Source organism: Megalobrama amblycephala, linkage group LG10 (genome assembly GCF_018812025.1).
Source record: "Megalobrama amblycephala isolate DHTTF-2021 linkage group LG10, ASM1881202v1, whole genome shotgun sequence".
Classification (NCBI taxonomy): domain Eukaryota; kingdom Metazoa; phylum Chordata; class Actinopteri; order Cypriniformes; family Xenocyprididae; genus Megalobrama; species Megalobrama amblycephala.
Window position 1 is genome coordinate 10,356,459 of NC_063053.1, and position 26,742 is coordinate 10,383,200.

At 37.2% G+C, this 26,742-nt stretch overlaps 1 protein-coding gene and 1 long non-coding RNA gene across 2 annotated transcripts; one reads left to right on the plus strand and one right to left on the minus strand.

The window, feature by feature from the left end:
• Positions 1 to 908: 908 nt before the first annotated feature.
• Positions 909 to 22,497, minus strand: LOC125276722. The gene is made up of 6 exons (XR_007186722.1): positions 22,385 to 22,497; positions 20,065 to 20,204; positions 19,811 to 19,956; positions 12,491 to 12,819; positions 1,730 to 1,865; positions 909 to 979 (listed from the first exon to the last, which is right to left on the minus strand). It is a non-coding gene; the product is annotated as an uncharacterized LOC125276722 (long non-coding RNA).
• dact2 (dishevelled-binding antagonist of beta-catenin 2) lies at positions 19,909 to 26,742 on the plus strand. Its single transcript, XM_048204514.1, has 4 exons — positions 19,909 to 20,300; positions 22,391 to 22,523; positions 23,768 to 24,061; positions 24,232 to 26,742. Exons 1-4 carry the CDS (start codon positions 20,046 to 20,048, stop codon positions 26,061 to 26,063), a joined length of 2,514 nt encoding a protein of 837 aa, XP_048060471.1. The 5' UTR covers positions 19,909 to 20,045; the 3' UTR covers positions 26,064 to 26,742.

Consider the following 26,742-nt stretch of genomic DNA (forward strand, 5'->3'; position numbering starts at 1 on the left):
CAGGTTCTGTGTGCTTTCTTAAGCCTCAGCTCAGAAGCAGTGCTGTCGGCCCAATGCATTTGTGATCCACACAGACTTTAGCTCTATTGTTGTGCATCTCTCATAGTTTTGATACTAAGGTAAAAATATTTATATCCTACCCTATAAATCTAACAATCATGACATGTATATTTTGCAAAACATGTTTTACTCTAAAACTGAGAGAAAACCAAAGTCATAAATCTAAACAAGTTGTGTTCCAAATTTGAGTTTGATATCTCAAAAAATTAGCTTTCAGTAAGATTTTGTTTGGGCGCAGCACCAAACATTTCCATTAGATCAAATTAGCTTCCCATTCATTTCCAATGCGATCATTTTTGACCATGAACAGTACAAGTGTGAGTATTTTTTTCAGGAACATTAACCTTTTCAAGTCATGTCCATGATTTGTGTGGTGTTTTTTTTTTTTTTTACATTGATACCATGGGGAAATCCTTTTGATGGATGACAGTCCAGCCAGGGCTGCTGTCAAACAAAACTCTCGCCCTGGAGCTACCTGAGGTCACTGAATGCAGGTGCTCAAGCCCCTGGCTAGGAAAACTCAGGTTCTTCAGAAAGAAATGAACACACACACACACACACACACACACACACACACACACACACACACACGCAAGCACACACACACACACACACACACACACACACACACACACACACACACACACACACACACACACACACACACACTATGTTTGAAGCATACTAGACAACTTCAAAAATAAAAGAGCCATGAAGTCCTGACTATTTCCTAAACCCATTCATGAAATATGAAATTTGATTTAGAGCGCATTTAGATTGCTTTATCACTTTAATCAACAAAACCTTTGTCATTTATTCACCCTCATGTCATTTTAAACCTGTACTACTTACTTTCTTCCATGCAGAGGGAGAGAGTTTGTCCATGTTGCTTTTTTCTTTCAGTGAAGGTGACCTGCGGCTGTCAAAAGACAAAAATGCATAATGTAAGTATATGAATAGACCTGAGAAAGTGAGACACTCTCACACACAATAGACAGCAGCACTTTGTTGGTAGCAATGCATTATGGGATTGTCCTCTCCAATTAAAATGTCTGTTGGGGGCCATCAAAATAAAATGTTAGCAAATATTAAACAGACAGTCTACTGATACTACTCTAAGGACTGCTATTTGACATGTAGTTGCAAAGTTACTTATAGTGAGTAGAATGTCTAAAAGGGATTATCAAAATAACATGTTACTTACATCTCTCGCAAATCTTTGCTTTTTCCTCTATGTTCTTGAATTTAAATTAAAATAAAATGAATGGATTCACAGCGTTCTCAGATGCAGCACACACTATAAAGTCGCCTTTAGTCAAAGGTTTACTTTTACATTAGAGTTGCTGTAAATCAAGTCTATCTGTGCACCTCTCCTGTCTCTGTTATTGTAGATGGCTGCAAGTCAAACTTTCCTGAGCAGTGTGGTCACTTGTGGGATACTCCATCATTAAAAAATGAATTAACATTAATTTGGTGACTGTTTTACGATGGCAACGTGTGGAATTCAACTTGGACCAACACTTTACACGTTCTTAAAGCACTCTAGCTCTCTCCGCTCCTGGAGAAAGAGTGCTTCTCTTTTCGCAGAGAGCCTGTGTCTGAATACAAGCCACTGGAGGTTGGTCTGGATAACTCATTCTCGAATGGACCTTGACGTTTTTATACTCACCCTTAAAACATAATCTCCCAGAGCTAAATGGAGTCTTTCAGGTAAAACCCTTCTGTCCACTGCACACAGGCATCTATCCACTTGAGTTATATGACAGTCCCATGAAATGAACATGTGTGAGAGGAGATGAGTAAACCTATAAATAAAAAATAAATAAAAAAATAAAAAAATATGAGTGTCACAGTGTATGTGTAACTACACACATACATTTGGAATCAACATCTTTTATTTCACTACATCCACATCTCTCATCGTGGGACTGTTTGCCGTCGGATTCTGTTCCCCCATGGTTCTCATTCAATGAGGCTAGAGAGAGGGGGACGAGATCAGGAAAAGTCCACAAGCCAGGACTTGAACTTGGGTCGCCAAAAGCACAATCGTACTTGTATGTCAGCATGCTGCCCACTAGGCTATATGTTTGATGAATCAGTTGGATAAATGTTAAAACCTCATTGTGTGAGAACCATGGGGGGAACAGAATCCGACGGCAAACAGTCCAGCTGTCAGAATCAGGATCAGGAAATGTCTACAAGAGAGACCTGAACTTGGGTCGCCCCAAAGCACAATGGTGCTATATATATGTGTGCTGCCCACTAGGCTATTGGATTGATAATACAGCCTGATAAATTTTAGAACCTCGTTGTGTGAGAACCATGGGGGAACAGAATCCGACAGCAAAAAGTCCAGCTGTCTGAATCCCTTCCCTTTCCCCCACCCCCATGATGAGAGATGTGGATGTAGTGTGGATGTGTGTGGATGGATCTTAACCAGCATCAGCTTGATAAATATTAGAATCTTACTGTGTGAGAAACATTGAGGGAACATATTCTGGCGGAAAACAATTCAGCTGTCAGAATCTGTTACCCCACCTCCATGATGAGAGATGTTGTAAGATGCTGATTCTATTCTATGTGTGGAAGGAGCTTAACCAGCATCAGTTTAAAGATTTTTTTTTTTTTGTAAGACCCATGACTTTTTAGCTGTTGGTGATTTTATAATCATTATGAGATAGCTTGATGTCATTTGAATGTAATAATTGTGTTGTGCCATTAATATATTTGAATTATAAACTCTGTTTTACTGCAACATGAGATAACACAGTATTGCTGTTTGTTCCTTTACAAGATTTCAATGACAGTCGATTTTGTTCCTTTACAAGATTTTAGTGACGGTTGGATTTGTTGGGTTGCGAGATTTTAATGACTGTCAGTTTTAAATGACAGTCGTTATCATCTGTTACAAGATTTCAAAGACAGTCAGTTTTGTTTTGTTATGAGATCTCATTAACAGTCAGTTTTGTTCCTTTATGAGATTTCAATGACGGTTGGTTTTGTTCCTTTACGAGAATTCAATGACAGCCTGTTTTGTTCCACTACAACATTTCAATAATGGCCTTTTTTTTTTCCTTTACAAGATTTTAATGACGGTCAGTTTTTGGTGTTAGTTAGCTTAGTTTGGTTACAAGATTTCAATGACAGGTTTTTTGTTTTGTTTTTTTTTTGTTATGAGATTTCAATTAAGATCAGCCTTCTTCCATCACAAAAATTTAAATGTTGGCCTGTTTCGTTTCATTATGAGATTTCAATTATGAGATCTCCATGATAGTTGTTATTTTTTCCATTACGAGATTTCAAAGAAGGTCAGTTTTGTTTCGTTACGAGAGTTCAGTGATGGTCGGTTTTATCTCTTTACGAAATCTCAATGACGGTAGGTTTTGTTCTTTTATGAGATTTCAAAGATGGCTGTTTTGTTCCGTTACGAGATTTCAATGATGGTCAGTTGTATTTGGTTACTAGATTTCCATGATGTCTGTTTTATTTGGTTATGATATTTCAGTGATGGCTGGTTCAGTTTGGTTACAAGATCTCAATGATGGTCAGTTTTGTTCCTTTACGAGATTTCAATGACAGTCAGTTTTCATTGTCAGTCTGTTTTGTTCAGTTATGAGATTTCAATACAGTATGTTTTGTTCTTTTATGAGATTTTAATGACAGTTAGTTTTGTTCCATTATGAGATTTCAATGATGGTCGAATTAGTTCGTTTACGAGATCTCAATGATGGTGGAATTTGTTCGTTTACAAGATCTCAATGATAGTGGAATTTGTTCGTTTACAAGATCATAATGATGGTCGATTTTGTTTGTTTATGAGATCTCAATGATGGTCGGTTTTTTTCAATTGCCAGATCTCAATGACGGTCGGTTTTGTTCCATTAAGAGATCTCAATGATGGTCAGTGTTATTCCGTTTTGAGATTTCAATGAGAGTTGAGTTTGAACGGATTCAAACTGTTGGTTTTATTTTGTGACAAGATTTCAAGGACGGTCGTTATTGATGGTCAGTTTTGCTGGGTTATGAGATTTTAATGACGGTCAGTTTTGTTCCATTCTAAGATTTCAATGACAGTCGATTTTGTTCACAGAAATAAATAATATTTTAAAGTATATTAAAATAGAAAACCATTATTTTAAATTGTAATACACAATATTACTGTTTTTCTGTATTTTTGAAATAAATTTTTATTTCAAATAAATGCAGATTTGATGAGCATATGAGACTTTCAAAAACATTAAAAATAGTAATGAAAAAATTAGAGTGCTTCCATGTAAGTTGTAAGAAATAAATAAAGTACTATATCATTTGTGATGTGAAACTAACAAACTAATTACCTGGTATGTGATGTAATGTAGGAATTATTTTTACCCCAGGGTCACACCCCTTATTTTCTGGGGTTTATTTTAATACTTTATTCAGTACAGTTTATGGCAACTGTACTGGGGCGTTGGGCAGTATGTGATGTGCTATACGGGCTATTTTACACCAGGGTTGCACCCTTAATACAGTACAGCTTATGGCAACTGTAATGGGGCGTTAGGACCCACTCAAGCCACAGGTTGATCAGACCTGCCAGCCTCTCTAACACCTCTTCCCGCAGCCACCCGGTCTTCCAGAAGATCTCCCATCTAGATATAGACTGGGCTTAACCCTGCTCAGCTTCAGTGGGTGTGCAAGTGAAAGCTTCAGGTTGAATGCTGTATAGGGCTACCCCATATTTAAGCGTGAATATATTTAACACATTTAACACGTGTAACACATTCACGGTATGAGTTACAGCAGATTTCTAGTTCCCAGCATGCTTTGCTTCTGACTGTTAAAGGAAGGGTCAATGTTGAAATTAGTTGAGTTATTTCATGTGTTTTACTCAATATTAATACAGGGGGAGACCTGTTAGTGTTTAATGTTCTATTATTTTGGAATTTAAAATGATTTCTGGTATGTCTGAGATTTTGGGGTTACCATCGTGCTAAAGAGTAGAGCCTGTGGTTAGGCTAAAGTACTTACAAACATATGTTAAAAGTCATGAAAGATGCTGATTGGTGAATAGTTTAGTACATGTAGGTGGGATTGTGCTATTGTTAATTAAATACATAAAACATATATAATGTTAACATTTGCAACATTTAAAAGGTATAGTTCCTTATGTAGTGCTGTGTGTGTATGTACTGCTTATATCAGTGTTCTCAAATTCAATTTCTGGAGAGCCACAGCTCTGCACAGTTTTGTTCCAATCCTAATCAAACACACCTGATCCATCTTATTCAGGATCTTCAGGTCTTCATGATTACTAGAAACTTCTAAGCAGGTGTGAGTTGGAGCTGGTTGGAGCTAAACTTTGCAGGACTGTGACCCTCCATAAACATGCGTCATGCCACAATGCATTCTATAACAGACTATTATTAAGTTTAAATTAACTGCATTACATCTACAAGATAAAAAAACAAACACACACTCTGTGTACGATTAGACCACTAGATGATGACAACCTCTTTATCATCAAGTTGTCAACATCACCTGACCACATTTTCCCTTGCTATAGAGGGCATTCGTCGACGTCACTTTCCCACCAAAAACGCGCTCCCTCAGCTGGACTGAGTGGCAAAAGAACCTGCTGCGTGACTGGATTTAGTAGAGTAAACTGCGAAAACGTGAGTAAAACTAACGAATTACACTAAAGGTTGGAATTGAATGTGTTCCTTACAACTTGTCAAATAAAACTAATCCATGGATATCGACATGCAGCCAGGAGTCGCGTTTCATGACATTTATATGTGCCTGATTTCGACGGTGGGGAAATATAAAGCAAATCTGCCTGTGAATATTTTATGTAACTACAGTATAGGTAGGTTTAAATCCACGTAATCACTTATATCAATGTTATATTGTCATATTGTCCAGCCCTAAAACATATATATAGTTTTATAGTAGTTTTTGTCAGTGTTGTTTATTTAAAAACACACAATTATGCAGAATATAAAATCGAAGATATTTAATTGATGAGTTGTCAACATAATATATAACAATACAATATATACGGTATGATTTTACCTCAAAATCCAACATTTTGACACAAAATGATAACTGCAAATCCATGTTTCTCTGCCTGGAGTTCAGATGTTTCTGTGAATTGCAGTGATCCATTTGCTTTTTTTCTGTTGCTTTCTGATTTTTTTTTTAATATATGCCTCAGGTTTTGTGTCAAAGCTATTTGTACAGTCAATCACAAAGCTCTTTCCCATTTTGGATGCGTTTTGTGTGTTTTTCGCGACATACACGCTGAAAACCAATGCTGCCGCTCAGTCTTTTGCCTCTCAGTGGACGTGACTGCAGTCGTAACGGTCGACGGTGACGTCACTTGCATACCCTCTATTTTTGCCACAGCTAACACAATTTCAGCAGCAACAGATTCACTAATATTTTTTTCTAAGACACGTTTATAGAAGTTACTTAAATGCCCTAATTGAACTAAGGCCTAATCCCGGTTTAGGCTAAGCCCTGTCTGTGAAACAGGGCCTAAATCTCTCAAAATCTGATTAAACAATCCCGCAAACAGCATTACCAGCTTAACTTATTACTAATCACTGACTTTATTTCTGTTAGAAATCTACAGAAGTTCTTATTGAGGTTTAAATGTAACGTTTTTTTTTTTTTTTCATTTGAAGTTACCATAATGGTGATTAGTGTTTCAATTAGTTGGGCTCTTAACTCTTATGAGTTCACTTTCTCTGCTAGTGTGTTTGGCAAACACATTTGCAGTAGCAAAGAAAGACAAAGTGAGATCAGATGATGATCGTTAGCTGTTAATGGTTTTATAATCCTCATGAAATAGCTTGAGTCACTGTTGGACTTTGTATCTAATAATTATGTTCTGCAGTTAATACATGTACATTATAAACCCTGTGCTATTGCAACGTGGGATCACGTTATATAGAATAAATCAGTTAAAATATATAAAAAAAGTTATCCAAAGATGACACACAAAGACATCAAGAATCAGCACATGAATCTCAATAATGGTGACAATCAAAAGTGTTGTGCCGCAACGCCAACGTGCATCACAGAATGAATAAATTATGCAGCTGAATTATCCTATTATTTTCTTTCATTCTAACTATTTGTTTTTATTTTTTGCTGTGGAATCTGTTCTGTCTTTTAGTAGCTTTTTGTGATGTCCAGATTTTATCTGATTGTCTGAAGATTTTGTTGTCACCATTGTTGAGATTCATACGCTTATTGCTCATATCTGTGTTTGTCATTGAAGCTATTTCTTTTTTGCTCATGGTTTTTATCTTCAATCTTCTGTTTGAATACAGTGTGAACTCATATTGCAGTAGAACAGGGTTTGTAAATTAAATGCATTAATGGCATAGTACAGTTATTACATTCAAATGACGTCAGTGATTCAGGCTGTCTCACAATGATTATAAAACCATCAATAGCAGAAAATCATTGTCTGATTTCATCTCAGCTTTCATTGCTATTGCAAATGTGTTTGACAAACACACTGTCACAGCAGCCAGAGAAGACAAACATATTATAAGAGCCCAACTACTGGAAACACCAATCACCATTACTGTTTTCTGCTCATGTTTTTTTTTCTTTTTTTCTTCAATCTTCGAACTGATTTCTGCTATACAGTGTGATCTCATGTTGCAGTAAAACACGGTTTGTAATTCAAAGGTATTAATGGCACAACATAATCATTACATTCAAATGACATCAGTGATTAAGTAGATAAAGAAGATAGATAAGAGTTAAGAGCCCAACTAATGGAAACGCCAGTCACCATTATGGTGACTTCAAATGAAACAAACATGAGCACTAAACTTCTGTTAATTCTCAATAAGAACTTCTGTACATGAATGAAGTCAATCTGGTTAGTAATATATGAAGCTGTAATGCTGTTTGTGGAGTTGTTTAATCCTCCTCTGCTGAGATCTGGAGAGATTTAATGTCATCTTTTCAGTTGATTTCATCTAAGGCTGTGGCTGAAGTCAATTGTACCTCTTGTGTTGCTGTTTGTTTCTTTTTTTCTGTTCTCTTCTTTCCTTTAGTGATTCTGTTTGTTAATGCTAAGATGATTCTAAAAAAATATATAAAGATTTTGTGGCATATATAAGGTCCAGTTCTGGTTTATTTCTTTGCTCTTGGCTGACATGTGGCATTGCTATGGCCTGCTTGTAGCTCAGATCTGGCAAACAGGAGCGGTCATTCCATGCCACATGTGGCCCAGATCATCATACTACGCATCATACAGATGTGGGCCGGATATGGGCCGGCACGAAGTTGTGAAGTTATGTGGGATATATTAGATGTTGAACATATACACTACCGATCTAAATTTTTGGGTTACATTTTTTATTCATCAAATGATTCTGCAAATTTAATTGCAAATATTGTGTCCAATTCTGTGGAAACAAATGATCCTTCTCCTGCATTAAACAAACTTTTTGATTCTGCAAAATCATGAATAAACTAATGCAAAATTTCATCTAAAAATACACTCAAAAAAATGTAAGCCTTTTTATAAGATTTATGCAATTAAATTAATAGTAAAATTAAATCAAATTGAATTCAATGAATATTTAATGAAAATACATAATGCTTTTAATACAATTTGATGGAATTTTACTATTAATTAAATTGTATAAATCTTTAAAAAAGGCTTATTTTTTTTAATACCTCCTATACATTTTCATAACCAGTAAAAAATAGCAGTCAAACCCAAATTGTTTTCTATGTGAAGTCACCAAAAAAATGGAAATTCTATTATCATTTACTCACCATAATGTTGTTTCAGTCACATAAGATTTCTTCCTTCTGTTCAACAGATGGCACTCTTTGAAAATGAAATAATTTTTCGCTGATAATATATCCTTTTTAAATCAGCTAGTCAAGCATTGTCAAATATGCAACATAAAGACACACTGTGCAAGCTTTGACGACAACGATACCACAAATCACTGGTCTCATGTCATGTGACCAAATGTGACGCTGCAGGATTGACTAAACAAAAGTACAAATGAGATTTTAATGCTACAGCTAGGTGTAAGGAAGAGCCTAACATTTATCATATGGTTTCAGGGGAATATGTCACATGCACTATATTTACAATGCTTTTATGGTGCCTTTTTTATAGCTTGATTGCCCTGGTCAGACATTCTGCTTAAATCTTTGTTTGTCTTCTACTAAAGAAAGAAAGTCATGCAGGTTTGGAACAGGGTGAGTAAATGATGACAGACTTTTCATTTTTGGGTGAACTATCATCACTTTAAGCTTTAATAAAGCACAGCACTCATCAGTCACCCTCTAAATATCTACTCTAACAATGCTGATACTGTATAGCATATAACAGCCCCAAAAACTCACTTAAAAGATAAACAAAAGGGAAATAACTTATTAGTGGTGACTAGCTGAGAAACATGTTCAGACATGTTCCTCCACACACAGAAACACACACATTTATATATTAACAATCTGCATTGCACACTGTGTTGATGCCCGTGGCTTGTGTAGACATCTCATTGATATATCAGAGATGCTTGGCTTTGTTCTTGCTCAGATGTGGTTTAGAACAAAGAGGATTGTGGGTAATGCCGAGCCTAATCACAGGAACGGATGGACAGGTTTACAGATAGATGGTTTTATGGCATGCCTTACTTTTCACTGAATCACACTTACAGCACTTATAAAATCAGACAAATCGTGTCCACATGATAGTAACATAACATCAGAGTAAATCAATACTTCTCACCTCTTCAAAAAAAGAAGAAGAAAAAAACATTGTCTGTGTTGGTGGCCACACCTGCACACATGTCTTACATCACTGTGGAAAAGGGAGAGCTGTAAGGGTTTGCCCTTTTAATATCAAAACTTTCTTAATGTGCATTATTTCAAAAGAAAGAAAAATGCTTGTGTTTGTAATATCTCAAAATGTAGCCTAGATGAAAACGTGCTCCACCTCTGACCGACTTCTCAAACCCTCTTATCCAACCACCCGCCTCCATTCTCATGTAATGCCCACTTTTCACAATCCAATGAATTCCTGATGGATAAAATCAAGTGCTGGCCTACATTTTATTTTCTTGAAAAATAAAATATCTTGTTTCACTGAGAAATACGTCAAATTAAGGAGGTTAAATTAGTTGCACAGTGCTGCAGTCCTGACATCAAAACTAGGAAGACTAATTCGCCAGAGGTTCCCTCAAGATTTTCCTATGGGATTTTATAATGAGGTTTTTCAATTCATAAAGGTCTCTGTGGTAAATATAAGTTGATGATACTTGAACGTTCTCAAGGGAACCACTGGCGAATTAGTCGAATTAGCCAGGTCTTGATGTCAACCCTGCACCACTCTGTTGGCAAAAACTGGAATAAAGTGCACAATAAAACCAGGAATGCATTTTCATTTTGACGTTAAAGGATTAGTTGACTTTCAAATGAAAATTAGCCCAAACTTCAATCCTCAAGCCATCCTAGGTGTATATGACGTTCTTCTTTCTGATGAACACAGTCAGAGATATTTTAATAAATATCCTGATGCACCCGAGCTTTATAATGGCAGTGAACGAGTGGAACGAGTATGAGCTGAAGAAAGTGCCTCCATCCATTATAAACATGTACTCCACACGGCTCCGGGTGTGTTAATTAAGGCCTTCTGAAGCGAAGCAATGCGTTTGTGCAAAAAAATATCCATATTTAAAGGGTTAGTTCACCCAAAAATGAAAATTCTGTCATTTATTACTTACCCGCATGCCGTTCCACACCCGGTAGACCTTTGTTAATCTTCAGAACACAAATTAAGATATTTTAGTTGAAATCCGATGGCTCCGTGAGGCCTCCATAGGGAGCAATGGACACTTCCTCTCTCAAGATCCATAAAGGTACTAAAAACATATTTAAATCAGTTCATGTGAGTACAGTGGTTCAGTATTAATATTATAAAGCGACGAGAATATTTTTCGAGCTCCAAAAAAAACTAAATAACGATTTCAAAACAATGCTTCAGGAAGCATCGGAGCATAAATTAATCAGTGTATCGAATCAGCTGTTTGGAGCGCCAAAGACACGTGATTTCAGCCGTTGGCAGTTTGACACGTGATCTGAATCATGATTCGATACGCTGATTCATTGTGCTCCGATGCTTCATGAAGCAGTGTTTTGAAATCGGCCATCACTATATAAGTCATTATTTTGTTTTTTTGGTGCTCCAAAAATATTCTCGTTGCTTTATAATATTAATATTGAACCACTGTACTCACATGAACTGATTTAAATATGTTTTTAGTACCTTTATGGATCTTGAGAGAGGAAGTGTCCATTGCTCCCTATGGAGGCCTCACGGAGCCATCGGATTTCAACTAAAATATCTTAATTTGTGTTCTGAAGATGAACGAAGGTCTTACGGGTGTGGAACGGCATGAGGGTAAGTAATAAATGACAGAATTTTCATTTTTGGGTGAACTAACCCTTTAACAAGTTATGAAGTAAAATATCTAGCTTCCTCCAGACCGCCTTCCGTATTCAACCAATATTTGGTTTTATATTCTCAGACATTTGAAGTGTGACAATGCATTTAATAAATATATACAAGTGCATTGAAAGAAAGATGAATTAAGTGCTATAGTGAGTAAAGAAGTGATTTTCTGTGGGAAAGTGTTTGTGTGAGTCTCTCAGAGGTGCTGAAGGGATTCAGGAATGTTTTTAGGTAAAGAGAAAATGTTCTTTGATGTCTGAAATCCCATATCTGTGGTTTTGTTAGTGAATAAAGCTCCGAGACTCAATCAGACAACCAGCATGGGAAACCCCTCATGACAGGAGACCATACACACACACACACACACACACACTCATGTCACGTGTACACATACTTATGACAACTCCCACACACATACCAACTGTAGGCCTATACATATTTATACAAATTCTTTCTTTCTTTCTTTAACACGACAAACAACTAGCATAAAAATTCCCAAAGGAAAGAGAAAACATGTAAGATCTCAATGTTTCTGCTAGATATTTCTTATTAAATTGAATATTTCTTAATAAAATGACGTATGACTGTCATTACCAATCAAAATGCGTGTTCATTTAAATGCAGTGTGTAGACTTTTTACACCATTTCTCCTAATTCCATTTAGCAAAACTCATTTTTTATTAACGACTACATTCAATATGTCGAATTTTCCCTTTATTGAACTCTTAATCAATATCCTTACTGTATGTTAACAACTAGCTCATTTGGAATTTAAAGAGAAACTTCTGAAACAAAGTTGATACCTAACTAAATGATCAAACAGCAATAAAGTTTTGCTCTGTGGTTGCAGCAACTGTATATTTTCAAGGACAATCCACACTACACACACACACACACACACAAAACTTCATTCAAAATAACACACACATAGTATACACAGGAAAATACCTTGTGCATGATATCAGATGCTGGTGACTTGAAGGCCGTGAGGCTTGTGAACTTGTTTGTTTTCTTGAGTTCATCACTCACTGTCTCAGCTTCACATATGACAACAGATTCCTGTTTACCTTTCACTCCCCCTGCTGCACTTCCTCTTGTTTGTGTCAACCTGTCCTTTATTGCCTCACAAATACAGGTACACCTTATCACCGAACACTCCTTTCTTCTGCCCTCTCACATTTTCCGATCCTTTTAAAGCTCTGCGTGGCATCTCCGTCTGTCGCTATGGTTGTGTTTGGAGGCCTTTGTGTCTCATTTGGACGGTTGCATTCATGAAGCTGGATGAGAGAGAATGAGAGATAGATAAACAATAAGAAAAAAAAAATGACATGGAAAAATTGAGAAACATATTGAAGATAAAACCACTGCATTAAGGAGTAGAGATGAAAACAGAACTGTTATCAAGATCTGTTACTTAAAGGTGCATTGCTGTGCGACACGCCATGAGCAAAATCTTTTGGTGTCATTTGTTTTCACTCTTGATAAAATGCTTATACCACACACTGCAAAAATGATGTTCTTGTTTTCCAGTACAAATATCTATGCATTCTTAAATTAACCCTTTCATGTGTGAATTATGATAACATCAGTCAGGATTTTTTCCAGAATCTAAAACCAGATTTGAAATTTTTTTTTTTTTAACACATATTTTCAGATGTCCACTTGAGTGGACAGTATGCGCTTTTGGTTTTAAACATAATACAGTAGTACTGTGTGTATTTAACAAACCAATGAATAAAATGATATAAAATCAAGTGAAAACTATAAAATATATACAGAAATATACTACAGCTTCAATTATTGCAAACGCAGTTGAGTTTGTTCCCGTTCGACCAGCAAGTGGACTTTGTACATCTTTGATGTCAGAACATGAGGATGTGATTCTATCAAGGAACTGGTGGAGATACAATTCTGTGGAAGCCCAACTCAGACTATGTAGATAATGCTCATGCTCCCTCTAGTCAACCAGAGTATGTAGATTTACCCTTATTAGCTGATAATTTTGATTATTTTCAAAAACGAAAAATTTCTATCATATAGTTCCCCTCTCTGTGAAAACCTCAGACAGAAATCTACATTGATCTATTGATGCTTTCAGACTGTGGAAAAACTAGCGATCAGGTGTTTTCTCAAATGAGCAGTGTTGGGGGTAACGCATTACAAGTAACATAATCAGATTACTTTTTGATGTAAAGAGTAAAGTAACGCATTAAAAGTAACGTGCATTAAGTAATCAGACTACTTTTTTGATGTAACAAGTAACCCACGTAGAAGGCGACATTCTCGTGACCTTACGCCACATTCCCTAAAAGGTCTCTAAAGGTGACAAAAATTCCAAACCTTTACAGAACATTAGGGACGTTTCTAAAACATGTTCTTTTGATAATGAAAGTGTTGCAGTTCAAGGTTCCTTATATGACTTTAGGGGGACATTCCATTTTGGTTATTTTATGGTCACATAAGAACGATACAAAGAGGACATTTGGGACATTAACAGAACATTCCCACATGGTCCTCTGTTGGTCACTTAATAACGTTCCCTATGTGACTTTAGGGGGACGTTCTATTTTGGTTATTTTTATGGTCGCGCGAGAACATTTGGGAAGTCAACAGAATGTCCTATAGTAATAATCCCTTAAAGGTGCCGTAGAACGTCTTTTTAAAATATGTAATATAAGTCTAAGGTGTCCCCTGAATGTGTCTGTGAAGTTTCAGCTCAAAATACCCCATAGATTTTTTTTAATTATTTTTTTAACTGCCTATTTTGGGGCATCATTAACTATGCGCCGTTTCAGGCTGCGTGACCCCTTTAAATTCTCTCCCCGCCCATGGAGCTTGCGCTTGCCTTAAACAGAATAAACAAAGTTCACACAGCTAATATAACCCTCAAAATGGATCTTTACAAAGTGTTCGTCATGCAGCATGTCTAATCGTGTAAGTATGGTATTTATTTGGATGTTTACATTTGATTCTGAATGAGTTTGATAGTGCTCCGTGGCTAAAGCTAACATTACACACTGTTGGAGAGATTTATAAAGAATGAAGTTGTGTTTATGAATTATACAGACTGCAAGTGTTTAAAAAATGAAAATAACGACAGTCTTGTCTCCGTGAATACAGTAAGAAACGATGGTAACTTTAAACACATTTAACAGTACATTAGCAACATGCTAACGAAACATTTAGAAAGACAATTTACAAATATCACTAAAAATATCATGATATCATGGACCTGTGAATCAGCGTATGAACCTCAACAATGGTGACAATAAACAAAAATCTTTTTTGTTACTTTAGTAGCTTGTTTTGTGATGCTCAGAGCTGTTTATTTGAAAATTCTGTCACCATTGTTGAGGTTCATACGCTGAATCCTGATATCTGTGAGTGTCTACATGATCCTGTTTGAATCATTTCTGCAAAATATCAAAGCAGGACAGGATTTTATGGAGCAGTAGCACTACGGTAACATGAAATGAATATTATATTCTGAGATCATTGAATCAGGCCACTGTGATGAGAAAGAATAATTAAAAATAAGCAACCAAATTAATCTGATCACATTTTTATTTCTACACAATTCTTGTTATAACACATGCGCTTTATAAACACACAGTTACAACAACTGAAGAAAAGCTACTTTTAGAGTTAGGACCCCAACTAAAGCAAGTGCCAACTAAAGCCAGTGCTTTTTCCATATAAATCCAACTTGGTTTATATCAGGCTCAATGGGCTCACAACGCTCGGTAGAAACATTCTCTGTCAACTCAGGTTTAATCCAGAGTTTTGAGATTAACTCTGAATCGTGTGCACCTGAAAGTGACACATGCGGCAAACAGCCAGCGTCCGTTTCTCGCGAGAGAATACATATAAGCTTAAGCTATTATATTTATTTTAATTTAAAAGCAATGTTTAATAATTATATGAATTATACATAATTATAATAAATAATTAGCAGCAAAAGATGAGCAATCTAAAGCTAAAATGTTTTCACTAACATTTAATTTGGAGCGAGAGATACAGGGGGAGTGGCTTGCATCAGAGAGGCTACAGGTCACTTTAGTCACAGCTGATTGGTCCAGTTTGGGTTTGTTTGCGATCTCTAACTAACTAATAAAACCTGCCCTGGAGCAGGTTAGCCGTGTAGTGTAAGTTACCATAGCAATGAAACCCGCTAAAAACCAATCCACCTTCATAAACCCCAAAAAACTGAGTTTGCTCAAACTAATCTTGAACTTACCTGAGTAGAAACTGAAACTGGCTTTGTGCAATAGGCCACAGGTTTGTTTAAAGTGAAGATGCTGAGATCTAGAGATATCTGTTAGTGTTTAATGTTCTGTTTCTGTTTTGAGTTTTGTGAAGCTACCATTGTGCTGGAGAGTAGAGCCTGTGCTTCAGTCAATGATGAGCTGAAAAACATTGATTTTATTATGCTGCATGTTGTTTTATTTAAAGGCAGTAATTGTGTAGTTGCTGCTGCAATAATACAGTAATTACATTAGCTAATGCATGTGCTGTTGTCAGCTAATGATTTACTGTAAGAGATCTGCATTTTACAGAAAATGTTTAATAATAATAATTCAGGAAATACCTGTAAAGTGCATTTTTGTAAGACAGTAAAAAAAAAATAGAATTTTTTTATATTCATTTTATAGTTTTTGTTTGAACAGTTGGTTTTGTTAGTCAATTTAGCTCTAATTTTCGATTAAATTTTTTAACAAGGTTAGCATGGATGTTCTAAAAACGTTCTGGGAACATCACATTTGAGAACGTCGTTCTGTGAAGGTCCGCCAAATAACATCCCCCAACCCTTTAAAAGAACTCCAAATTATGACCATCTCAGAATGTACTGGGAACCTTACTAGGCAACGTCCTTAACACCAGTGGGGACGTTCTGAGAACGTAAAATTTCTAGCGGGGAGAGCATTACATGTAACATACATTACGTAATAACGGTACTTTTTTGATGCAACTGCAAATTACATTCTAATAACGCAAATACATGTATTTACAGCCATAAAAATTACTACAGATGAAGTATTTTGAAGAACAACAGTCGTAGTAATAGTATGAATTAGCTGAAATATAGCTAGTGATGCAGATGATTAGAAAACTAATTTCCTCCCAATCCAAAATCAATACTTGGAAATTTTAACAATGATATGACTCCTTAGATGTTACTTGTTGTTACAAAATGTTTATACCTGCAAGAGTCTCCTAGAAGGAATGGATGGATATTCTGGAGCAACTTGGCATTTTTGACTGGCCTTCAGCCATTTTTGTTTGGAGAATACAAATTCCACATACAACGGATTGCCACTTAGTGGCAGTGTACAGGATGATGCACTAGTGTCCTGTAGTTGTGATGTGCACTATGATATCAAAACCTGTGCATATGCAAGAAAATGGCTTTTTTTGTGACCTCTATGAGTGAAATAGTTAAGACTGATTTACTTAAGGAAGCAAAATTACTTTGAAAAAAACGATCAAAATTAAATATTTTTGTCTAAAAAATTCAAATGGAAAACAAGATATTTTTCTTACTCCACTGGCAGATATTTTTTCTTGTTTTCAGCAACTTAATTCTGATTATTATTATTATTTTTTTTTTTTCAGAAAATAAGACTAATATCATGTAATTTAGCATCTCAAAAAAAAAAATAATTTAAGAATATTTACATATTTGTACTGGAAAACAAGACAAAAAGAATGAGAAAGAACATTATTATTAACATTATTATTATTATTATTATTTTGCAGTGGTTCTAGGCTATGTAGAACGTAGACAGCAAAGCAGCTCACTATGTTTGCAACAGAGCTTGCGTGTTTGTTTATTACATTACATCAGCATGTAGCCATTTATTCACACCCTCATTGGTATGCATAAAGGGCCGAGGAGGACACTGGGGGCTCAAAACCGTTGTGACATCACTATATGGAAGTGCTTTGAAGGGGATAAGGGCATAGGGACGACCAGAGAGGACAATGTTAGTATTATTATATCCACTGGACCTGTATCTACTGCATTCAAGATTCAAGGCAAGACAAGATAAGCATCACTTTCCTCTTACGCGCTGGTTTACAGTCCGAGACCTCCGCCTCACACTGATCAAAGCAAACGGCTGAGATACTGGACCCTCACGGCACTGCAGCATGACATTTTCCCTCAGCCAACATCACACATACGTCACGTACGTACAATACGGTGTTTTAGTAAACATCCTTATCGAAAACTCACAGATCATGTATATAGTTCAAAGTCTTGGGCAGCAATCTTATATTTGTAACAAGTATTTGATTTTGATTTTGTTTAACATGACACTCTGATGTTTCACTCTGTGCAATTTCGTGAAATCTGTCAATAACACACCCTCGTCATATTTCACCCCAAAATGAAAAGGTCTCCTACCCATTACTGTAATGCAATAAATAAATAAATGTATATATTTTGATTTAAATTTACAAAATCATTTTTAAAACAGTTTTAAAATATTTAAAATATTTTTTTAAATATTTTATCTAATGAAAATCACCATTAGGAATCATGAGATTTATGATAATTTTTTTTTTTGGAATTTTTGTTTTGTTTTTACTTATGTTTTACTTGGTAGTTTTAATTATATATATATATATATATATATATATATATATATATATATATATATATATATGTGTGTGTGTGTGTGTGTGTACACATAAATATAATTTAAACTAAGTCAAATAAAAGTAAAATACCCAGAGAAAAGTAAACAAGAAAATTAAACCAATATCTTTTCCACTTTAGGGTTAGGTGTGCCTTTGTTTTTGTAATATTCACACAGGGGCCAAATACTGCACTTACTGCTTGGGTTATAGCGCCACCTGCTGGTAACTGCACACCTCTTCTTCGTAACACAGTACAGTGTCTCCCTGTGGTAAGTTTATTTAAATCACAATAGCAGTCACTGTCTGACACAAGACATCTCTGGGTCATGTTATAGCCACAATAAACTAACTAAATGAGAAAATTATATTTTACATAATTAAAAATTAAGCCTGTATTTTGTTATTTTCAATTATGATTCTCATTAGAATTAGATAACTGTAAAAAAAAAAAAAAAAATTATTTTAATGCAAAATATAATTCATTCTTTCTTTCTTTCTTTCTTCTGATTTTGTGGCCCGGACAGGATTTACGAGATTCATTTCTTTTAGAAGGATGACTCTAAAACCTAATCAAACCATCTCACATTTTATAACATAGATAAAACATTGTATTTAAGCTAATCTTGATCAGATTTGGCATCCTCTGTCTTACTCATGAGGTCTGTTTGTTGTATTTGTTTTTGTATCTCTCCCTGTATCTCACTTCCTCTCCCTCATCCTGTGGCTGACAGAGGTAAACTTATCCAAGCTGTAGGGGAAAGACAGTGTGGTACAGTCTTTACCTCACAGCGCCACTACCAGCGATGAGGGCTCGAACCCTGATGCTATCTGATGCCCTGTTCTCATCAACACACGTTTCCTGTGTAGGCCTACATCACAGAAAATGCACATGGATTCCAGATACTCTCAGCGTAATTAACTCTGTTTGATGCGTAGCATGTTTAACATTTAAAAAATATACTATTTCAAAAGATAAATATTATTGTCTTATTTATTTATTTTTTATATCTAAGAAACATTAACCAAACTAGACATGCACCATGTTATGCCTAAATGTCCAAAACCACGATATTAGCATGGCAATTTTGGGTACTCTTTGTTAGTGTTAAAATGTTTACATTGTACTTGTGTTGATCATAATATAATTTTGAGGTTTTCAGGTTTTCTGTAAGTCAGTCATTGTACGCGTGAGGGCGCTAGTGGCTAATTGTTCAAGCGAATTTTTATTGTGCATTTACGTGGATAAAAGTAGGCTATAAAGCATACAGTATATAAATGGTATACAGTTTAATGCGGATTAAAATATAACAATTTATGGCCTGGTTTCACAGACAGGGCTTAGATTAAGTCAGGAGTAGGCCTTAGTTCAATTAGGACATTTAAGTAGCTTTTATAAATGTGCCTTAGAAAAAACATTACTGATGTGCATCTTGACACAAAAATATTTTAAGATGTCAGTGCAAGTTGCTTTCAGTTAAAAAGGCTCAAACACTAGGCTTAAGCCTTGGCAGTGTCACACTCACTTTTTGGTTTCTTGATTTACTGCTTCCGAGCGTTTGATCACGTAACCTCATTAAGATTAATGTCCCAGATATTTACCAAAGAAGGATTGGCAAATTCACTGACCAGCCTAAGTCATTGTCCGCCAATCAGCCAACGAGGGGCGGGGTTTTCCGCGGTCAGCGCGGAGGTGGGCGGGGTTGCTTTGTACGCCGCCCCGTACAGGTACTGTACACTCGTGCGCTTCGTCCAAACACAGGAGTTGTTTCACACTGAAACGCACATTGGACAAGACCAGTCACATAGCGGATCTCATTGTTTCCCTCGCTTCCCTGGATATGTCTAAACAGCACGTCTGATAATGTTGGGGAGAAAAATACCTGGATCAGGTGTGCTGAGCGCAGCTGCAGGAATGGACCGGGGAAGGACAGGAGAGAGGCTGCACGCAGCGCTGGCCGGACTGCAGGAGCTGCATTTCCTCCGGGACAAACAGAGTGCCATGGTGCACTGGGCTCTGACCCTGAACAGAGAGGAGTCTGATAGATCAAATCATGAGAACGTGAGCACAGAAGAGCTGAGACTGGAGGCAACACTTACTCTGCTAAAACAACAGCTGGTGAGACATCATATTATTACAGACATACACACACAAAAAGTGCCAATAAGTTTTTTGTTTTTTTTTTGCTAACAGGCAATTGTGGGGAATAAAAATGTAAAAGTATAAGTGCATATTTATTTTTACTTTTCATTCAATTAATATTAATAATAAAAAAAAATCACCCAGTTACTTTTTCAAAATTGGGCTTTGTGTTTTCCAGCTGGCTCACAATTGTGAATATTGACATGTTCATATGTGAGCAATCTTATTAATATGAATTAATATTATATGCATCATATAGTATCTGTATAATGCTTTTACAACTTTTGTTTGGCTTTTATGGAGCATTGACAATGACATCATCTTAGAGAAGCACACTGGATTAAACAGCTTTAGTCATATGACTATTTACACAAGCCAAGTAAAAAATGTTCACGTCATCACATTTATAGCTGACAAAATCATGTAAAATACATTAACTGATGTGATCATTTTGAATAAATAGATAGATCTACCAGATGTTTTAGTCAGTTCTTTTACATTATTTTGTGGATTTTCCAAGAGCAAACGAGAATCTTTGCATAAAACCTACATTCTAATGTGCTCTTACTGTAGGGGGGGGGGGGGGGGGGTTTGTTGGTGTATTTTGTGCATGGTTTGGCTGTGCTCTTGATGACTGAATCACAGGCTCAGCTGGGGGTCATAGTGAGGGGTCATAAATCAAGGGCTCTGAGGGGGGCCAGTCCGTTTCTGATGATTAACCCAATTTAATGAGAATGGCAACAGAGGAACTGTGGCCCGGTCGGCGACACAGATTTGACCCCACAGCCGATGCATGTTTGAACCTTTTGGACTTTTGTTGAACCCTTCTAATACTCAATGGTCAAAGTGACTCTGGTCTATAGACATATAAGAGACTGGCAGTAGTGCTCTTATATCATTTAAATCAATCGCAAAATGGCATCTTTTTTCCAAAGCACAAGGAAATTGAGCAGTTGATATCATCTGCAATAAGTGCTCTGCCAATGTGGATGTATGTGTGCACTAAGATTGAGATATGCTGTTTGTAAATCCACTTCCTAAAATGAACTGAAAACTAAACAAAATAGCAGTTAATTTGATTTCAAGGAATTCATAGAAATATTTATTGTGAATTACATTGTTCCATTGTTGCTCATTGTGCACTCTCTAATAAGAAGTCAAAATGTCTAGGAACCCTGAGAAAACATCTGGCAGATCTACCTTCATATTTATCCAAATATCAGTTCCCAGGTTTCTTCAGTTAAGAAAACCATTCGTTATAATATTAAAGGTATTATCACTAAGGATTTTCTTTATTTGAGTGGTTTGTTGCAACCGGTTGCATTATCCACACAACCATAGTTTACAGTGATATCCTCAGATAAAATTGGATTAGTGTTCCTCATTGTTCTCTTTCACTAACTGGCAAGCGCAAAGACGATAGATTAAAGTATTGCTTTGTCAGAGTTTGGCACAGGTGTGACTCTTTACTTTGCAAAGCTGGTTTACAGTCAACCATTATACAGTAGATGTTCTGTATTTGGCATGTCATTTCCTTTTGGACCTATCTATACATTTGGTTTACACAATAGTTTGTGCTCCTCTGCAGGAGAGAGTTTAGTAATCTTACAGCACTTCCCCCAGGCTACCCTTTATCCTTGCCTAGTTAATAGTCAACCGCTCTCCTTCTTTATTTGCTTCCTCCTCCTGTTTTTTTCTCCTCTTGTCTACATCGTATAACAGCAGGAGTCATATCAGCCATTAAATGTCTGGAAGCATCCAGTTTTCAATGTTCTTCTGTGGTTAGTTTGGAATGAGAATGAATAGAAGCTTAACAAAGAACGCTTTAGATAATTCTGTTGTGCTCGATTGACTAGTATTTGTTACATGATTAAATATTGAATTTATATACAAATCTGCTTATTTGGTTCATAGATGTACTAAGATTGCATGATGCATCAGATACCTTGTATGTAATATTGTATATGTGATGTATTTGCAGTTGCAATCAGGATGCAGTTGCAGCAGTTGTGCATGCTTGCTAACATGTGGAGACTGATATATGTGAATGTATGTTATACCTGCAGACACGTTTACGCAGACAGGATGTGGGATTGAAGACTCATCTCCAGCAGCTAGATCAGCAGATCAATGAGCTGAAACTGGATGTGTCTAAAGCATCCACTGAACACCTAGAGAGTGACAGCAGACCAAGCTCAGGTGACTAAACATAGATTACATACTTCATTTTTCATTTAAAGGTGCCCTAGAATCAAAAATTGAATTTACCTTGGCATAGTTGAATAACAAGAGTTCAGTACATGGAAATGACATACAGTGAGTCTCAAACACCATTGTTTCCTCCTTCTTGTGTAAATCTAATTTGTTTAAAAGACCGCAGAAGAACAGGCAAATCTCAACATAACACCGACTGTTATGTAACAGTCGGGATCATTAATATGTACGCCCCCAATATTTGCATATGCCAGCCCATGTTCAAGGCATTACACAAGGGCAGCCAGTATTAACGTCTGGATCTGTGCACAGCTGAATCATCAGACTAGGTAAGCAAGCAAAATGGCAGATGGAGCGATAATAACTGACATGATCCATGATTACATGATATTTTTAGTGATATTTGTAAACTGTCTTTATAAATGTTTCGTTAGCATGTTGCTAATGTACTGTTAAATGTGGTTAAAGTTACCATCGTTTCTTACTGTATTCACGGAGACAAGAGAGCCATCGCTATTTTCATTTTTAAACACTTGCAGTCTGTATAATGCATAAACACAACTTCATTCTTTATAAATCTCTCCAACAGTGTGTAATGTTAGCTTTAGCCACGGAGCACAGCCTCAAACTCATTCAGAATCAAATGTAAACATCCAAATAAATACTATACTCACATGATCCGACGCATACATGCAGTATGCATGACAAACATTTTGTAAAGATCCATTTGAGGGTTATGTTAGCTGTGTGAACTTTGTAAATGCACTGTATTATAGTCCAGAGCTCGGGGGGCAGGGAGTGCGTGATTTAAAGGGGCCGCAGCCTGAATCGGTGCATAGTTAATGATGCCCCAAAATAGGCAGTTAAAAAAATTATTTAAAAAAAAATCTATGGGGTATTTTGAGCTGAAACTTCACAGACACATTCAGGGGACACTTTAGACTTATATTACATCTTGTAAAAACTGGTTCTAGGGCACCTTTAAAGATGAAGAGTCAGTGTAATTTCTGCTCTGTTTATGACACCAAACAGAAATGTAAACTGATTGTTTGAATGGCCTGAATGAGCTGGACATACTAATATTGAAAAATGACATGCTTCTCCTTTTAAAGACTTAAAGTTTACACCAGCTTCCAACGTTTTATTTCAAATCTAAAGGATAACATTAAGCATTTTTGTACAGAAATTAACTCTGCATCACATCTAACAGTGCTAATTTCTACTTCCAGGGTTCTATGAGCTCAGTGATGGAGGTTCAGGCTCACTGTCCAACTCTTGCACCTCTGTCTACAGCGAGAGTCTCTCCTCCTCATCTCAAACCAGTCTGCTTCCACTTCTCTCTAACTCATATGTGCCACATGGCCGTAATGGTTCCAGACAGACCGGCGTGTCACGCCGTTGTTCTGCTGATGAGAGCACTGGCCAGTCTGATACACCACGTTCAGGAGTGAAGCTCGGTAGCAGTTGTATCCGAACAGCAACTGCTCGAGCAGAAAAGGCGAGACAAAGACCAGTTTCCACAGGTGAGCATAAAAAAATGTGTTTTTAGGTCAAGTTTGTGCAAAGTACTATGGCATGTATTATCAGAATATATTGTCTCTTGTTGTTGTCACTACCAGTCATATAACCAGCTTAACTTCTTAAATGTAAAGTACATCATCTTGATGCTGTTTTTCTTGGGTTCTTCTTTTAGGGGACCTCGACCGAATGATCGCACCTGGTTTTGGCTCCTTTAAATCCACTGATGTGAAGAGCTCCAAACCCTGTGCTAGCCCCCAAAACCCCTCAGTAGACCCCAAATACCAGAGTAACCTGGTGTCTAGCAATGGGACAGAGGTGTACTGTTACCCCAGTCCACTGCATGCTGTGGCCTTACAAAGCCCCATCTTCAGCTGCACCGGTGATCAGGGAAGTCCAGTAGCACTTGATGGAACACCTGAAGTGGGTCTTGAAGAGGAAACCCAAAACCCAAACGAAGGGTTCACAAACTCCAGATCTGCCGGATACATCAATAAGCTACTACAGAGAAGCTCTAGTAAGATAAGCCTGTTAAACAGCATAAGAAGAAATGATACTGGTAGCAGCACACAGGAGCAAAGACCCAGATCTCAGGAAATGATCTACAGACAACTGAGCGTTCCTCAGCTGCTGGGATCCCTTCAACAAATAACAATGCCCTTAGAAAATGCACTGGAGACTGGAAAAACATCTTCAGCACTAAACAGCAATCAGCAGCAGAGGACTGCACCTGGTTTGGAACCCAATTTCAAAGCAATTGAGGTCCAGACAGTGTGCCATGGCACACACCCAGCACCCATGGATCTCCAAAACAATGACTTTCCCATAAGGAATGCCACAGGCAAGGCTGGTGCCGAGTCTAACATTGGACATTCAGAAAAGGGGAGTGGACATTTTTCCAAGGAGTCATCTATGGTCCTAAAGCCAGTAGAGAGGAGATCAAGTTTTACCTTCAAAAGAGAGGACGGGAGAGCTTCTCTTGGTGATAAGGGTGGTCCACCTCCATCAGAGTTTGTCCATGCACAGTTTGTTCCTGCAGGGTCTCAGAGGGTGAAAGTGCGTCAGGCAGACAAGAAAACTAAATCTGTGAAACTGAGAAAGAAGAGCTCTGAAAAATCTTCAAAGAAACAGCAGCAAAAACACTTGTCTCGAGAGTTCTGCACCAAAACCCGAGCTGACTTGAAGCAGTCCAGCTCATGCAAAGGGAAAGTGACAAATCTGGAAGAGTCCCAGATACATTCTTGCTCAGATTGCAGTTGTAATGGACATTTCAACTCACACTGCACTCACCTTCAACAGAGCCAAACCTCCAAGTCCTCAAAATCCCGTAAAGCCCCTGAATCTGCGCACCTTCCTCTGGATCAAGCCAAAAAGAAACAGAGTTCTCGGAAATGGCCTTCCGCCTCTGAGATCCCATTGCCCCCAACTCTCCACACCCACAGATCCAAAGAAATATTGAACTCTCGAAAGGTGTCCATGGTAAGGAGTGTTAGTGCCAGACCTCGCTCAGGTCAATGGGGCTGTCCTCCACGAGCCCTTCCTCACTCACTCTCCACCTCCTCTTACTTCAGTTACTTAGAATCTAGATATCCGGCAGCGCCAATCTCTAGCCGCTACACTCCCCGTTGTGAGTCAGAGTTTTCTGAGTATTCTGCAGAATGTGCGTCGCTCTTTCACTCTACTATTGCAGCAAGCAGTGATGGAGAGATGAGTGACTACACCACAAACCGTTTTGGGGACAGCGAGTCCAGTCAGGGCTCTCAGACAGCCTCAGACTCGGACAGCAGTCTCTCGCTGGATGAGGAGGACCTGTTGGAGGAAGAAGAGGAAGATGAAGGTGGATTAGTCTGGGCTCAGGCTGCGATGGGGACCACGGCAGCAGGCTTTTCTCTTCAGCAACACCATCGCTCAGAACCAGCGGCCTGCCGCATCAAAGCTTCCAGAGCACTGAAGAAGAAGATCCGCCGCTTTCAGCCAGCGTCACTCAAGGTTATGACTTTGGTGTAGCTTCACTAAGGCTTCAGGTAGATCTTGTCAAGTAAACCTTTAGCCTTCACCTGAAATTTGGGACTCACATGGAGCCCCCTTTTTCTTTTTTCTTTTTTTACCAAACTTAAAACTGGTCATGGTTCACTTGTACCAGTAATCAAAACAACCTGTAACTCTTATGAGTATTTGGTGGTTTTAAATCCAAAAATGTCACATGCTGTAATGGCCACAACTGATCACTGAGCTCCAGCTAACTTTACCCAAAACATGACTGTGACAAAAGTTTCATTGAAATGGCAACTCACTGTTCAACTCACCATCACAAGACTTGAGCGATTCCATCATATTTTGTGCTAAAAATGGACTTCTCAACAACAGCAACATCCTCTGTTGATATGTATAGAAACTGTACACTGTAAATAAGGTCTTTGAATATCTTGCAATCAAATGTGAAAACTGCTTTTGGTACAAAACTGTACTTCATGTAATTCAATAAAAATCTGTTGCTTTTTCACGTTAATTTCAGCTATGCATCTTATTTTTCTCTCAAAATAAATATTAATTAACTGAGTTTCCTTTTACTTTCTTATACATGTTGTCCATTTTAAAATTATAGCACAAGTAAAACATAGGAACAGAACTTTCAGCATTAAGTGGTCATACCATAAGAATTCAAGAGCCCATTGTCCCACCTCAA

Coding starts and splice junctions, on each gene's coding strand:
- dact2 (XM_048204514.1), top strand. CDS start 20,046: ATGTTGGGGAGAAAAATACCTGGATCAGGTGTGCTGAGCGCAGCTGCA. Junction 20,301..22,390: donor CTCTGCTAAAACAACAGCTG/GTGAGACATCAT, acceptor TTATACCTGCAG/ACACGTTTACGCAGACAGGA. Junction 22,524..23,767: donor TGACAGCAGACCAAGCTCAG/GTGACTAAACAT, acceptor TTCTACTTCCAG/GGTTCTATGAGCTCAGTGAT.